Source organism: Opisthorchis viverrini (genome assembly GCF_000715545.1).
Source record: "Opisthorchis viverrini unplaced genomic scaffold opera_v5_94, whole genome shotgun sequence".
Lineage (NCBI taxonomy): Eukaryota > Metazoa > Platyhelminthes > Trematoda > Opisthorchiida > Opisthorchiidae > Opisthorchis > Opisthorchis viverrini.
Genome location: NW_008751751.1, coordinates 516439 through 533527, shown reverse-complemented (window position 1 = coordinate 533527; position 17089 = coordinate 516439). Strand labels below are relative to the sequence as shown.

Here is a 17089-nt window from a genome sequence, read left to right as displayed (position 1 = left end):
AACTTTTGTACAGCGATGTGACTGGTAATGATGGGAAAAAAGAGATGATACTGAGCATGAAAAATAGCAGTTTACATACTCAATAGGAGCTTCGAACAGCTGTATGATGCCTGAGGAAAAAGTTGTGCGAAGTGGTTGGGGTCTTTACAGAGTGTCACGAAAAATGATCGGCAAATGATTTTAGTTTTCCCCGCGAGTAGCTGGTATCCACTTACACAAACTGTGTGATTCGAAAGTCTCGTTTAAAAAGTTTAGACTTACATTTTTCAAAACCATCCTCTTAAATAGAACATACATACAGTAGTCTACTTTGAAAACCGAGAGCCAAAAGTATATTTTCGAACTTCATATAAAGGTATAGGTTTTGCAGCAAATGTTTCCTTACATTCATCGGTGGCTTAAGTTTAACAGTATCAAGCAGAATACGTTAATCATGTGCACGTTTTTCCGACAACGAAGGCGTCAAATTTGAGCCAACGTAAGAACATTTCCTGCTATGGCCCATGGAGTCTTATGGTGCACTGTAATTGCAAAGTTAAACGGTAGTTTATTGTCACAGTTTGCCGGTAAGATAAAACTGGATTTTGATCCAGGTAAAGAATGTTTATTATAAGAGTAGCCTATCGGTTTTACTTTCACCGTCTTCAGTTCATTGTTTGCAGTCAGTCAGTCATCCTGATGTTTCAAATATTTGAACTTGTGCCAATGGCACGCTCATGTTCATTAAGTTCGGCTTAGGTGACAGTCGACAAAAAAAGTAATTTAAAGCCACTTTTTAGAACATACTCTGCGTGTTATTAGTCTGTAAGAAGAGTTTTGAATCTAGGATGTTTGTGCAAGCAAGAGCGTTAGGAATCAGATTACGAACGTTTAATCTTTAAAAGAGACGTTTCCATGAAAAGTATGGCATACCGTTGAAATGTAAAAATACTCTACTGTTGCACAGTGTTAACAGGGTTTGATTTGCACTGCATTTATTTAACATATTTCACGGTGCTTGAGTTACTGAGAGAAGCAATACGAGACAATATGCAAGCCAATGATGGACAAAAACGTTGTTTGTTTGTCTCTATTCTTCGATCCAAAAGATCCCAATGGTTTTTGAAAAGATAGACCTCACACGGTGACTCCAAAACCACTACGGTATCTACAGAGGGACAAGAGAATATATTTGCATGCTGGCGTCAGCACCATGGGCAGTTAGCTATGTATGGGAACGCTGATGCTGTCCTATTAAAGTTTCATGATGACTAACATTTGGATCTAAACAGGTTGCAGAATATAGACATTTGAAGACTCAGAGTTGATACCTTCTCCTTAAGTAAGTCGTGGTAATTCCGCATTTTTCAGTGTTTGCATGTATACACATGATAAAATCCTAGCGAAGGTTATATTAGGAATCCAGACTATTTGTCACATATCATTATTGTAGTGCCCTCATTTATTTATATGATAGGCTCCATAACTGCTGACAAGATACAAACTGAGAGGATAAGAAGAAAACCAGTTTCTCATGAAAGTGCACAGGATGCTCAGTTGGATTTGGTGAGTCACAAGGTTGATGTGTAAACTTCAATGGTGATATAATAAAAGTAGCACCTTCACAGACGAACCACATATATAAGGATGAATTAACGGGATAATATAAAAAAGATACCGTTAGCGATTCACTGTATTTCAAAATGTCAGTAGGTTGAAAGATTCTGTTTAACCCGAATCCATGTAGACTTTTGCCGGAAACTTGAAATGACAGAAAACATGTAAGGAATTTGTAGAGTTATCAGACATTTTCTAAGTGTCACTGACAAAATAATCTACGCCCCTTGTATTACTTGCGCATTCCACTTATATGCGTCTCATTCACTGTGAAATTGTCCGGCAATCATACCGCCCTAAAGCTGAATGGATTCTTGTTTGTTTTGCTATGCTTTGACTCATACACGGAAATAACGTTCTTTGTGATTTTAAAGTGTGTGCAAACTTAGATTAATTGATGGTTCGTACATCATACAGATCTGTGGTCTATCAGATAAAATTAATCTTACGGGAGATGTGCTAGAAACGTACAGGTTAATTCGATTTTTGAGGAAAATAGGTTGGATCGTATAACGTTACTGTATGACTTTACATTTTTCTGTTAATATCATAGGATTCGCTGCAAAATTATTCTAGTCAGTGTTTATATATTTAAACATTTTAGTGTGCTGCTAAAAAGTTGGACAGTCGTCTCACAGTGGATTGCGTCAAATCAGTCTTTATTAAGCATTGTGTCAAAGAAAGATTGTGGCACCTGACAATGCATAAAACTTATTTCATGCTGTTGGTTTTGAAAGACGCAGTAGGACTTCCAGTTGTGGTAATTACAACATGCTCGAGTTAAAATCAGATGTTTGTTTAGGCTATATTTACAACTATTGTGAGTTTGAGGGAGACAAGTCGAAATTGCTTACCACAAATTTTGCATCAAAACATTTCTGAGCACCCAGATATCCGCATTTAAGGAGGTATCCTACGAAAAAATGTCACGCTATTTAACTCAGAGTTACTTGTTGCAGTTCTGAAAAACGTTTATAAGACGGTGCGCAACGAGATAGTAACTTTTAGGAGAACCTCAAAAAGCTTGCCGACTTCTTACAACGAGTTAATAATTTACCCATAATTAAGGTCAATCGTCTTCTACCGCTGAGTATCCATTTTTTGGGATCCAGTGAGGATTGGGATTAAATGAAGTTGACTTGAATAGGATGATGTAGTACCATAATCATCTTACACCTTTGATCACATCTACCTAAGTGAATCGTTAAGCTGTGACACTCCTTTGGTGTTCAGCTGCCATATATTTTGAAGGAAGCGTGTTTACGGAGATACTGCAAAGTTGCCCTGGCATAGACGAAAGCATCTAGATGCTCGAGTTGACTCCAAACCGCGGATCCTCCTATGAATAAGTTTGCACGTAAACCACTGAGCTATTCCGAGCTAGGGCAAGCTATTGTTTACCTAACTGATCAACTCTACTCAACGTCTGAAATTTGAGAATCTTTCTAGAACACAAGCTGAGTTTAGTGCGACGAAACCAGGTCACAACAAAAATTATATTTGGTTGTACTTTGAGATACATGTTTGAACAAGGATATCTAAAAAGAAAATGCGAAAATTTAAGACAGAAAACCAAATGCAACTAGGATTGTTTTCTACCGGAGCGTATTGTTAGTAAGGCTGCAAAAATGTGTCAAACTATGAAAGGAGGGTATATCACAGTCGAGAGGCAGAAACGCCATCATCTACCAAACAAAATTTTAGGGCACAATTTTCAGCCATTTATTAATTAGAAATACTAGAATACGAATAATCTATTGCATCTGAACGAGGTCTATAAAGCTGAATATCATGCTGATAATCCTAAAACTTTTCCACTGTTGTACGGTTTAGCTGCTTAGAACTTGCGTCATTATAATAGAAAGAATGAACACAAGGACAATTGGAAATGGTATGAGAAGAAAACCTTCCCTAGCCAGTTGCAAGACAGTGGCTTTGACCAGTTATGGAGTAGTCCTCGCAAAATACAAAGCAAAAGATGCGTGGGGTCTTCAATTTTTACGAACTGCTCAAATATGCGGATAAAATTTGCCTCAAGACAAACATACTTCACAATTGCCAGGCGCATTACTAAGTTGTTTCAGGGGAAAGTTTCATTTGGCCATATAGAGAAATAAACATTCTTTAGATCAATTTCTGTAGATTGAAAGGCTTAACATAACACCAACAAAAAGACTGTCAAGTATGTGCACCTAACAGACAACTTAATGTTTTCTCAGAAGTTCAGGCATACTAGAATGAGTTGGAGTAAACAATGAAGGAGAAGAATGACATATTGATGTTGAGCTTAAATAATCCATTGTGCGCTTCTTAAGCGGGTGCTGGAAGTCACAACTGGCAAACCCAGCATGCCTAGTTATATTTCCGTGGCCGAATTTCACATGTGGTTCGCTGATTTCCCATCTATTCTGTAAACAGGCACTTGTTGTCAGCGCCAGCATTGGACAACTTGTGTGATTTCCTTAACTAGACAAAGGTCGATGCTTGTTGGATACTCATAGGACTTCTCTGTAGAAACTTGGTGGTTAGGTAGTAGAAATAGATTCAGCGAATCTTGAAAAGTAAAGTTACAGAACGGGTAGAACATATACATTTAAATCATTACCTACCGGATATCGGAGAGGACAGTAGAGCACCAGTTTGGTTAGCCAAATTTTCATGGCTTGCTTCTATTCCGGAGCCGATTTTTGCTCGTGGTGCAGAATTTTCATTATGTTTTAGAATATTTCCACGTGGCTTCATTACGTCGACCTGATTAAAAAAGCTATTTATCCGCTCAGATCTTCAATGGGCTTTTCAGTTCAACTTATTTAATTATTGTACTGCTGACAATAGAGAAAACTCAGCTTGTTTACCACTGGGTTAATAATAAGCATATTTTCCGTATCTTATATTAAACAGTATTAAATCATCGAAAACTCGCTTAAAAATGCAAGGGAAGTTATATTTAAAAATACAAATGGATGAAGAGAAAACTGAAGTCTTCCCCTGTGGAATGAGAATAATTTGACGATGCCTAGAATGGTCTTTTCCTGGGAGTCCACAATATATCGGAGTTGGACCGATTCAAATGAAAAAAGGTTGCTTAGCTCACTTTATTTTATGCAGGCTTTGTTCACGTTGCTTTTGTGGCCCATTACTCCGCACACACAGATCCAGAGCATACTACACAGGGAAAACTAACCAGATGAATATCTCACTTTTGGTGTTATTCAGCCAAACTTACTGTAACAGGCTGCCTCATATTTCAATTGGTATGATATTCAAGATGCTACAGGACATTGTGTAGACGTAATACACCACTCATGAGGCACCTGAAATTTCTTTGACACCCCACGAATGATTTTGCCACTCTCAGGGCTTACTAGGGAAGTATAGTCTCTGAGGTACCATCAAATTTATGTTACTTTTGTTTTTCTCTTCCCAACAAAACCGAATTGATGTTCAGGTAAGTGTATAAATCAAATTTTTTGCAATATGGGTTTAAGTAAAACATGAGGATGACGGAAACTCGAGGAATATGACTACCTGATTTGCCCCAAGAAGGGTAAGATCGATGATGGGCCGTCGAAGAGTTTTCAGCAAACTTATGCGTAGTGCATTACGTCTATAAAACAGCGTCGATTTTGCTGCTACACCACTCGAAGAGAGCTGCCAATGCTGCCAAATCGGATTTGTTTATCTGTGAGCTGTTTCCGAAAACTGTTTTTAAGTGCATAATGCCTATCAATAGTACGTACACATAGCACACACAGCGCGTCCAAACAGACAGGACCAATCTGTTTGTCTCCAGCCTCTGAAGTTGAGCTTTGGGAAGTCAGTAAAAATGGTGGAAAGTGTGCAATTTTTTCCAGCACATTATCCAAAAGTAGCCTTCCTTTTGGGCAGATGGGGCATTTTAACCTGATGGTTTTCAAGGTTCACTTTTAGGCAATTTTTTCACCATTTAAGGATAGCCTTAAATGACTTTTTTGCCCACCTCAACAACTCACCTAATTTCCAGAGAATCACCATACTGGATTTAGTCATAAGTTGCTTCTTAACTTTAGCTCCAAAGTATGCCCGTTATACATGAAGTACCACGAGGTTATTCTGTGACTGAACCTGACTACCCGGACTGGGATGACATTTGAAATGTTTTGTTGGATTCTCACACCGTAACTCCTTCCACAGGAACTCTATTTTCGGGAAAGATTAGCTGCAATGCGTGCGGCTAACTGCTTCAACACCAACGTTACGAATAAGCGGCAGACGATTGTCTTTTTAGAGTAATTTTTATTAGTGAATGACGACGGAATGTTAAAGCTCATGAGGTTTGCGCAACTGTCAGTTTCTTGCCAACATTTTGTACACAATTTGCAGCGCCTTTGGAGGTAAGGGTGTCACTTTCGCCGGCTGATCATAAAAGTGGTAATCCAGTAAATTTAATTCGCCATGTTTCGTTTCCTTTTGTCAATGTGTAGCCTTGACCATCAGTAGAGATGGTGGCTTTTCAAGTGTTGAATCTTCTGTTATGAACCAAATCCGCCTCCGTCAAAGACTGTCAAGCTCTTCATGTTCCATATTAGCCAGCCTGTGCGGTTTACTTTTGATTGCAATTTTTAGGCTTTCACTGTCATGCCTTCTGATGCGTTTTGTGACGCGCTGATAGATAAGTGTTTGGGTGGGGTGAAGTATAAATCAGCTTGCTAATAGCACTGCTTGCAGAGTCCAAAGAGCATGGGATGTCTCATGGCATAAATTGTAGATAAAAGAGTGATTGCCAATTCATTCGCTTCAGCTAGATTTATGATCGAATGCTGGATAGTGGATGATTATTCCTTCACAAACAAATATGTATAATGGGTGTAATAGTGCAGCGGTGATACTACTGACGGGGGGCATTCGAGTAGTATAATTTCTCGTAAATCCGCTTTGCGTCTCTTGAAAAGTGAGATCTATTACGGGGTTTGCTGAGTCTCGCTATAGCATTTTTTTGCGACTTAGTAACGGTCAATGGATATCAAGGAAAGTTCAGGAAGACGCCTTCAAGGAGGAGATGGATATTCAGTTTTGTAAACAAGATGCATATGAGAGATTTTCTCCCCTATCCAATAGTTTGTAACTGTTCAGTTGGCATTTTCTATTAAATAACTCCGCAGCGAACACCTTCCACCTTTCACTAGAAATGAGAGAAGCTGAAAAGTGGGCATCTGCACTGGAGGACTATTATGAAGTTTCAATAAAGATGTGCGAACTCAATCTTGCTTAACTCACGTTTGGGCGATCTACCTCTGAGAGTGGTTTTCGGCTATGCGTTCTACTTGAGTTTCAGCAAACAAATTAGGAGATAAGCCTAAAATAGGGATCCCGTAGGGTGACCGTATATGGGCATGAACCTACTAATAATTCTGGCCTTGCAATGTTGGCCTACTCTACCACATTGCTATCGAGCTACCTTTCCTTTTTTACAGAAACCAATTGTGTTCCATCCTGTGGAGAACTTTGCTCGGTTTCTACTTGTTCCAATACCAAGTTCGTGTGCTCCAAACATTTATTCAAAGGGAAGAAAGGCCACTGCTAGAAGAGAGGACAAATCTTATGCAAGTGTCGGTAAATCTGAAAGTTCGAAAAATGTAGTGCGACCGAAAGCAGAGGTAAGGTAATGAAAAGTTGAAAGAAGAGAACTATCGTGAGAGATGTGCGTTAAAATTCATCAGATTTGTGAATCAAGATTTTTATATAAAGCCCATCTTCGCTGTAGACAGGGACCTGATTTTGTTCAGGTAAAAATAACAAGTCACAACTCCAGTAAAACTTAACTGATTGGAAAATAACAGGATGTATTTCATTCAATCATTTTTTGTTAACTGCTTCCACTTCCGTTGCATACGTGATAGTCTTAACTGGAGCGCATAAAATTTTTTAATAGATTATATATGTCTGCCTATTCTCCTGGGCTGCTTCCTTGAAAACGTTTGTAAATAAGTAATGCTTCGCCTTCCGTGGCGTCTCTACAGGTCTAGAGAACAACATTCAAATCTCCTCAAAGAAGCCAATGAATAAGCAAATGTAACACTTCATGTTAATGTTACTGTTTTATCTATATGAGTTACTTAACAGTTCTGATCATCCTTGTGCATTTTTTAGGTCCAGCCAACAACTTCGGAGAGAAATCGCTCAAGATCAATAGCTGCTCAGAGACCCGTGCAAATAAGCCTGAGGAGGTTAGCCGCTGCGATGCGCAAGGCATTCTCGGGCTTGCCACTGACCTATGTGCCCCTAGAGGAGCAAAATGTATACGCGAACTCCTACAGTGTTTTTGTACTGTACGAAAGGTAGGCCAATGCTCAATTCGCCACAGATTTAGTACCAGTGATAAGATGTCATGGCTTTTTTGCAAAAGATGTTAAGTTCATCCCGTGGAGAGCAGAGTAGTGTACAGTGCATAAAAATTGTTTACCGTTTTTAAATAGTCAGAAGTGAAATAATTGCCAAAATTTTCAAAAACTTTGCGTCACTTGATCTTGGGTAATTTCTCTTACCGGCACCTAAGACGTGAGGCCTCCATCATCTTACTCTGGTAATATAAATTTTTTTAACTCACGATGGCATTTGTCATATATATATGTATATAACATTACGTAGGCTTCCTGCAGATGACGCTAAAAAGGATATACATTACTCGCATAAAACAGTCTTGAGTACTCTTAGAATATCAGTGGGTAGCGCTTATTACGTGTATTTACTGAATTCAATCGGTAGCTTGTACTCTTTTAACCAGGCATCAAGTCATATCTCGTGACCAGCCAAACCCGTATTTGTCAGATGATCACAAATAGGGGCCAAATAAATCACAGAGTGCACTTACTTACGCAATTGAACTATTTGACTACAACACGCTACGTAAGCTAACCAAAAGTGCCTCTCGTGTGTTAAGATATGATACAAACGAACCTCAGTCAGTTTCCGCACTTTGTTTTGTGTGCGATTGGTATATTTTTCCCTGTTGAGAAAAGAGATGGTCTACCCAAAAGTTAGCAAAAACAGACAGGCTCTGCAACACAGTTTAGATGGTCTGAACACAGCATGTGGAGATAACCAACGAGTATATGGGATCTACCTTACAAATGAAGACGAGACCGTCATCCGTCAGATGGTTTATACAGATGTAGTCTTCTAAAATATCTGCCAGTAAAGTGCTGTTCAGAACCCCAAAAGAAAAGCAAAAACATCCATGGACAAAATTTGCTGGACATCACTTGGAGTCAAGCAGACTGAAGAGACTAATATTCGTCGACTCACTTTCTTCATTCGAACCGAAGGCTTTCATATCGTCACAAAAACAAGGTCAACATTTTTGAACGGTTAAATTACCATTCAACTGAGACGCTTGTATTCATCGCAAACGAATTATGGTGTATATACCACTCAGGTGTGTTGTGAGAACCACTGGTCAGACGCTTCATTGTTCTTACAATACTTGCATACATAAATGTCAAGAGCCCTCATTCTAAACCGATTTTATTCTCTACTACCTTCACACTTCGGAATTTCGGCTGTTCATGGCCTGTGCAGAATAAAATCCTCCTCAGCTAATTATCAAAATAGGATATGTTTGAAGAAGACTCACAGTTCAAAGCCTTCAAATAGTTTGTAATTAAAACATGCTCATATTTGTGAATGAGGCCAACTAATAAAGAAGAAGGAAAAGGCCTTTTTAAAACTTACACAAATTTCGACAGGTGGACCAAAATGTACTCCGTTGAAAACCATGTCCTTCTGTTCCCATAGTTCGGTTACGTCCTGATGGATTTTTGCCAGTCTTTATACGGAGTGATTAGATTGATCAAACAGAAGCTTCAACATGCACCATGCGCAGTCTTGCTTTTGTAAGTTATCAACAACAAATGTGCGTCTGAGTGACTGGAAGCAAGCCTATAGGCATTCTTTTGGTTGTTGTGACACGACGTTTTACCAATCGCTATATGCACCAGAATAGTTTGTCTATTTTGTTTTGAGATAACGTTAGGCAGTCGAGAACATGTGAGGAATCGGCACAATGGAAGTGAATTGCTGAACACGCGGCGTCTAGGTAATCGTATAAATACTCTAAGACATTTCGGATTGTTTGCTAATGGAAGGGAGTTTTTAATTTGGTCGATTCATGCTAAATGCCAGCCCTATTGAGAGGGATTTCAGAAGTCAAGGATCTTAGTGGTTAATGAAAAAATTCTCCTATCTCATTTGTTTGTGGTTTGAGCTTGGTGCAAAATGATCTAGATTCGAAGCTGTCAATGTGATGGAAACATGCAAACTTATGCATTCGAATTTTGATTGTCAAGGTTTTTGCAAAATAACGTAAGTAAAGTTTATAGATGGGACTTATCAAATATAAAGCACTCAGTGTGAGCGTGGATACATAAAGTCATTTGAATCAACAAGGAATTTACATTTCACCGTTCGTAAATAGTAACTGAATGAATCCATTCCAAATATCGATTTAACTATGTAATTCGCTCCGCGCCACTCGCGTCCATATTCTTTTGACGGCGCGCGTCTTCGTTATCACTATATTCTTTTCCGGTGGAGTGAAAAACACCCGTTCTAGTGATATCTTCACTGGGACAAAATCGATATTTAAAGCGAGTCTAACTTTGGAAGTGGCAAAGCTGTCACACCCTTAAAAAAGAGCCAGCTGGCACTCGATCAACCGCAAATTCTTCCAGAACAAAGGGAGCTGGCAACCAAAGCCTTAAGGAAGTTTGCTTTTGATCCTACTTGCACCCGTGGCCTTGGGTGTCATTCATTTTTCCGGTATGTATGTATGACGAGTTGATGGCTTGTATGCAAAAAGTGATATCCAGCAGAGTCATGCAGATTTATTCAGAGATAATGCATCCAAAGCTTTTGAAATTATTAGTTATATGTGCCAAATGATTGAGTCAAACAAAACCGCGATCACTGAAAGCAAAAGTGAAGGGTGTTAAATAGTTGTGGTACGATGCACGGTTTGTTGTACTGGTAAAGATATATAGTTTATTTCCAAGTAATATTTATTTGTACGGCTTCGTCAGCTTAGCTAGGAGTTGCAATTTGAGTGGATAAAAATAGCATTCAAGGAACAAACTGCTTGTACTCGGAGGATAGTGTGGGTTGTTTTCACGCCTCAACTGTGTATGTATTGAGCCTAAAGCCTGAAGCTCGGATCGTCAAAAAATTGGGGCTCTTTGCAGTATTGTTCGATTGAAGACGATGCTACATTAGGAGAGGGTGTGACAAATACATTTCATTACCCCACGGCAGGTTTCTAAAGGTACAAAGCCAAATAAACATGTTTTGCTACAAAGACAAAAGTTAGATTAATACTATTTTACAGAAATTAACCTTTCCGTATAGCCCTGGGTAAGTGGTACTAACAGAAAACCTTCTAAGTAAGTGTGAAGCCTCTAGAAGAACTGCCGCACTTAGTAGGTACACACAACTGAACGTATAGTAAAGGATATCAACAGAAAAGCTGTACCGAAATTTAGTGTATCATTAAAATAGTATATTTTCATTAGTTGCTTTCAAGAATTCGGTCATATGCGTATAAAATAACCGGAAGCTCCCGTCAAGCTTGTGCGTTTTGTGCTGGTTCGCCAGTGACAAAACAGACGCTTAGGATATTCATGCACTCAGTTCAAAAGCAATCATGAAAACTCGGAATAACTTGAGTTCGACGTGTTTGCACAAGCTTAATCTTTGCAATTTTTGGCTGAATGTGCACAGTGATTTAGTTCACTGATTATGCCAACAGATGCAGGCCTGAAAATACAGTGAAAGTCCGTTAGATAGGGTTATTACTTCAAGTAAAACAGTTACTGAACTCCTGGCAACGTCGACCGCTTTCTCTCCCTTTTTCTCAGAGTTGCACTTGAGTAACTTCTTGAGCCTGAAAGACTGGTTGCAAGTAACCATAAGTAACCATGTTCGATAGCTTAAGGCAGAAAAATTGTGAACATAATGCAATTAAATTATAATTATTTTGATCAAATTATGTACTGTTTGTTTAACCTCTCGGTGAAACGACTGCGATCTAGCAGCACACAAACTCTCGTGTATCTACGCCAAAATAATGGCTGACAATGTGCATTTTGTTTAAAATATATTTTTCGGATTCGTTACACACTAGCCCTGTGGATGGAATTTGTAACTGGTAACAAGCGGTATAAACCATCCACAAGATCATTTAAGACAGACATGTGTGACATATTGTTGCCAGGTTTAAGACAGTGAACGGAGAATATAAAACTTGTTTTGCTAGAAGAATGCATTGAGCGAAAACTGTGACGGCTATCGGATACATGCATTTTCACTTGCAATATAAATGGCATTTCTAGGTTTAGCTTGATCAACCAAATTCCATCCGCAGGAACTTGGTCATCTGCGTATTCCCTCAGCTTTTTTAAACCTCTCATTTCATTCTAATGCCACAACTAGCTTTGAGATTTGCATTTAATGGCTATGCTCAGCGTCCCTATTCATTTATACCTTGGATGTTCATCATTGACTATTTCCGAAAAAAATTACAGACAAGTGGACGAAAGACTTTGTCCAAATCGTGTAATACACACAGACGACACACAACAGTGGCTAGCTCATTGTGAAGGGACTGTTGAACACCGTCGAATACATTTCCTCAACATTGCTCCACGTGACCAGGCTGGCAAATGTGAAAAACGCGAGGCTACTGATTTTCTGTAAGTGGTATAAAATGTATGCATTCAGCCTGACAAGAGTGTCGGTTTTGGCCGTTTCATTGACCAACGCAAATGAATACAAAACAGTGTCTTGTTCTAGCTAACAAAAGGCAAGGTCACTGATTTTTTAATGGGATTATACAATGCCGGTCGATAGATACTACCTATTTGGATGATGTCTTATATTGTATATAAGCGTGATATTACTGACTGAATAAAAGGAAGGTAACTCAGACGAAGGCAGGTTACAAGACCGGTAAGTTTCGGCGGAAAATTATTTGTCCGAAGAAAAGCAGACTTTTGTGCAGCGTGAAGATTGTTGTAACACACTAATAAAAATGATGTTGGTTCATCAGGAAGTAAATCCGTGAAAAAAACTGTCGTAATCACGCTACTGTTTGGCACAGAGTAGTATAACCTTACATGTAATGGTTACCTGTTCCGATGAATGAACCAGGTTGATTTCAACTTAAACGAGCGAAAAACCAATGTGAGAAACTCACATTATATTTAGTTGAATTTTTTTAACTGTTTTTAGGCATACGGTGGTATTGCTTGTAAAATAGGGAATGGAGATAAGGAACATACTGGTTGCTTAAACATAAACAATATAAAACGCTCGCAGCAACTATCATAAACGTCATTTAAGTTGGGCCAAAGCATGCATCTGCACTTTGGTTTAGCACCATGACAAAACTTGGGTGAGAGGGGAATGGGGTTTCTTTGGGAGAAGAATATTTGCGTGTCGCTTTTTGATGGGGCTATCAATAAAGATGTCAGATAAGTAATCTGCTTTCCCCAAGTAAAGATTTTTGAAAATAGCATAAAACAAAAGTTAAGTTGAATGGCTAAGTCTAGAACGGTTTTGCTGGGTTCAGTCAGTCAGCCGAGTAGTTTGTTCAAAAGGATGTCACAAACGTCCACAGTGCAGTAGGAATCCAAAATGTCAAGAAGAGAAGAGGACTTGTAAACTGGAGACATTCTCTGACTATTTGCGTCAGATGATCATCATGATTGTGATCGTTGACATTTGTTCGCACAGTGGAAAGAGACTACTGTATAAATGTCACAATTTCCTTTTTTGTAAAGAATGCAAACAAGGGATGTATTTTTTGAGAAATGTCACATCGTTTTGGAAAGCTCAAACAGTGGACCACGGCGATTTTTTTTACCAAGTTACCACACCCGGTAACCAGGAAGCCAATGAGTTGCACTGGCAGGAGCCTGAGAATTATGCTAGAAGCGTAAGTTTGGTAACAATAAGTGGGTTTCGGTGCAGTTGGCCACCGTACCATGGTATTCCTTAGTGCTCGGCACAGTGAAAATTCGAAGTTATAGAAAGTCTCAAGATATCATTGATGTCGACTTACTGTAGGTTCACTTTGCAAAACGAAGCGATAATATCGTTTTTGAGAGACTAAGCTCGATTACAATCGTTTTACTGCCTTCAGTGTGACACGCAAATTTATCCACTAGGAGCTGCTTTTACAGAACGCCAAAAGTGATATTTGCTGCTTCTTCCTATGCGGTGGGTACCTGTTTTATTAGGCATGGAGCTTTCAACTAGTCTTATTTTTTGAGTAATTAATTAACGAAATTGGTTCAGTTACTCAGTTACTAATACGAATCTTACCAGGTACCGGCTCACATGAATGAGAAAAAAAGTAATGGCATATAAAAACAGTTGAGAAAGCAATTTAGTATAAATGAGTGTATGAAATGGCATCTTTTAGCATCACACATTAAGTTTAACGTACGATGCGACTAATGCACTGTTAGCTTAAACTGACATTTGGTTCTGCCTTAGGGCCATCATCCACAACATTCCAAGTTAAAAGCAAGGTTATTCGCTTGGATGGTAGAATTATTTAATTGTCACCCATATTGATAGATTTCTTGATTCGGACAAGTGCTGAAAGATTCAGATTGGATTACATCTGAACTAATTGAGCCACGCGTGTAGATAATTGGGAACAGTCAGACTGGTTGGAGGAGAAAAGTATGAAACTTTTGTCTGGAATCCTATTTCTAGAGTGAATATGTACGTTTGTGTGTCTAAATGTTTTTTTGTATTGCGTCGACTGTCCTTTTATAAGAATGACTCCTCAATGTACTTGTGACTGATCGATGAAGTCATCGCCACTCCGTGCTGGTCACGACCTTCAAATTGATAATGTCTGGTCTGGACCAAACAATACCGTAGTTTTACTGTACTATCAATATCAGATAATATAAGTTATGTTTGTTTAATATGTGGGGGGTGTTAAGTACCTGTACTTGGTCATCAGTAGCCAGGTATGCTTTGTCGAACTGGGCAATATGTTTGTGCTATTTAGTTTACCACCTGCCAGGAGCGCTTTAAGAGAGGAAACCCAATGCCGTGTCCCAGGTTCACGAAGCAAGAGCCATTATTTCAGAAAGTGGAGCGAGTACCGGAAAGGATTGTGCCCATCAACCAACCCCCGAACATGAAACGTTTAGCTTTAAGCCGGCTGTAAATTGTATGTATATGAGTGTATTTAAGAGGGTAATTAACCCGCTGGTCTGATTAAGGGTCAAAGTTTTATGAGCATAATTCTACCAGGGACTGAGTCTGAAGATATTGTTCCTCCACGTGGGTTAACAGCTATAAACTCGAGGAAGCTAAAAAATGTCTGGGACGTTATAATATAACCAGTAAAACCGTGAGCTTGAAATTTGCAATTGTTGCCAGATTTAACGAAATAGTGTGTTTCTAGGGTCGATTGAGAAGTCACAATGGTCCTATCTTAAGAAGAGGTGATAGTGCCCCATGAAGTTTTGAATGATCACTTCGTTATTCAGAAAGAAGAAATGGTTAAATAAGCAGCAGTAGAACTGGGTGCATGGTTTCCGCTTTTTAACCTAACATAAAGAGCTCTCTTGCTCAGAATAAGCACCCAGACCGCTGTCATCCTGATGGAAAAAACGAATGGGTTTAGTGTAATAATTACCAGCAAACTGTCAGGTTGTCTTAGAACGGCTGCACATGCCAGTGAGGACAACGCAAGTATTAGGAATGGGTTTAAATCCCTTTAGATTGCGTACTGCGTGATACGTATTTTATACCGCAGAGGTTGTAGAAAGAATCAAATGGGAAAGAAGTAAAACACACTTGCCTGTTACTTTGAGGACTAGACAGAGCTTTTCGAAACATCCGATACTAAATAGCTGAGCTAGTAGTTGGCGGCCATGTGCACGAGGTGACTCACCAGCCCCATGTCCAGCTGAAAAAATTCCCCTGTACTTGATCAGAAGAACATTTTGGAGAGACAACGTTAGAGCATTACACAGAAATGATGAATGAAGGGTTTTTAGTTCAATCATAACTCGAGTATCACACAACTCTGTTTCCGGGAAAGCACCTTCCTATCATCTGCCACGATTAGACATTCTGCATATGAAATCCTGTTTAGCAGTATACGACTATCGGGATCCAGCCCCTTATTCGTCTGAATACATGAAATTTATTCAGCTTTATTCTCTATACATAGTCGTAAAGGATGCTTGTACAGTGTCTTGAAGCGATATCTGGTGATATAATAAGGCAGGGCGCTTTAAGTTTGGTGTATCAGAGGTGCACTTCTAATTTATCATTCTATGCCTCCCCTATGTCCTAACCGATCATTCTTTTGGTAGCACTGCTCATCCGAACGTAATTAAATGTGGCTGTCGGGTTTAACTGAGTGGAAAGACCATATTTATCCGAAAGTAATACGTCGCCATGTTATATGATTCTTGAATGAAATAGTTCCTGTATCATGACTTAGCTAGCAAACGCGACCTCAAAAACAGTTGAACCTATCTTGTGGAGTATTCGTCCATCTTACTTTCGAATAGGTACTCTGCTGCTAGTATAGCATCGGCAAAGCCCACTTTTACCTGATAGCGAATGGCCTATTTAACTACAATATTAATCCAAAAAATTCACAAGCGGCTTTCACTTTGTAGATGTCACACGGAATTACTTGGAGTCGAAGATAAATCGGCGCAAAACAGCAATAAACGTGTTTTTGATGCGCATCACAATTTAGTACTTGCACAAAACTGATGAAATATTTTAGCATCAAGACGGTAGTATGTCAACGAAAGGTTTAAAGCCGAGAGTACTTAATATACTGGGCAAAAACTAAGGCAAGAGAGGCATCCTTTGTTATTTACTGCGTTGTTCCATCAGAAGCTGATGCTTCATTGTTTCTCAGTTGCCGTCCTGTTATTGTTATGGTATTCTGCTATTATCATTTATTTTTGAAGAGCAAGCATACAAACATAAAAAGTGAGTGCAAGCGATGAATGCGAAGGAGTAACAGGAGAATATGGGAGAAAAGAGAGAAACGTCTCATTTGAGATCATGCCAAGGGCAGTACCAGTCTGATGAGGTGAATCCCAAAGTATGTAAAGATTTTGGTATGGGAAGACGCGTCTAAGGACCAACAACCAAAGAAAGGACAAACAATGGTGAATGCTCTTCAAGGCGCAGTGTGCGCTAGCACAGTCAAGACTCGCACATCAGGCACAAAGTGACCGTCATACTGGGTCTGGTGTGAGATTAAATGGCAAAAATGTACCTTCAACACCATGTACAACGCATAAAAGTGTCATAAGTACTCAGGGAGCCCACAATGGCAAGCAAACACAAGTCACTGACTGAGACCTTAGGAAGTCCCAGTCCAATAACAGCCTTAGCGGATTGAGGAAAGCAGATCCCTCGATAAGAGATGATCACCGGTTGGTGAACCAAAAAGTCGATATCA

The 17089-nt window shown here is 39.2% G+C and overlaps 1 protein-coding gene across 1 annotated transcript in view; it reads left to right on the top strand.

The window, feature by feature from the left end:
- Window positions 1-7049: 7049 nt before the first annotated feature.
- Window positions 7050-17089, top strand: part of T265_13711 (hypothetical protein) — a gene marked incomplete at both ends in the record, with an annotated part of 26180 nt that continues 16140 nt past the window's right edge. Inside the window, 3 exons of the mRNA XM_009170161.1 lie at window positions 7050-7232; window positions 7726-7913; window positions 12150-12317. Of these exons, the coding sequence (XP_009168425.1) occupies window positions 7050-7232; window positions 7726-7913; window positions 12150-12317 (539 nt within the window). The remainder of the gene's footprint in view (window positions 7233-7725; window positions 7914-12149; window positions 12318-17089) is intronic.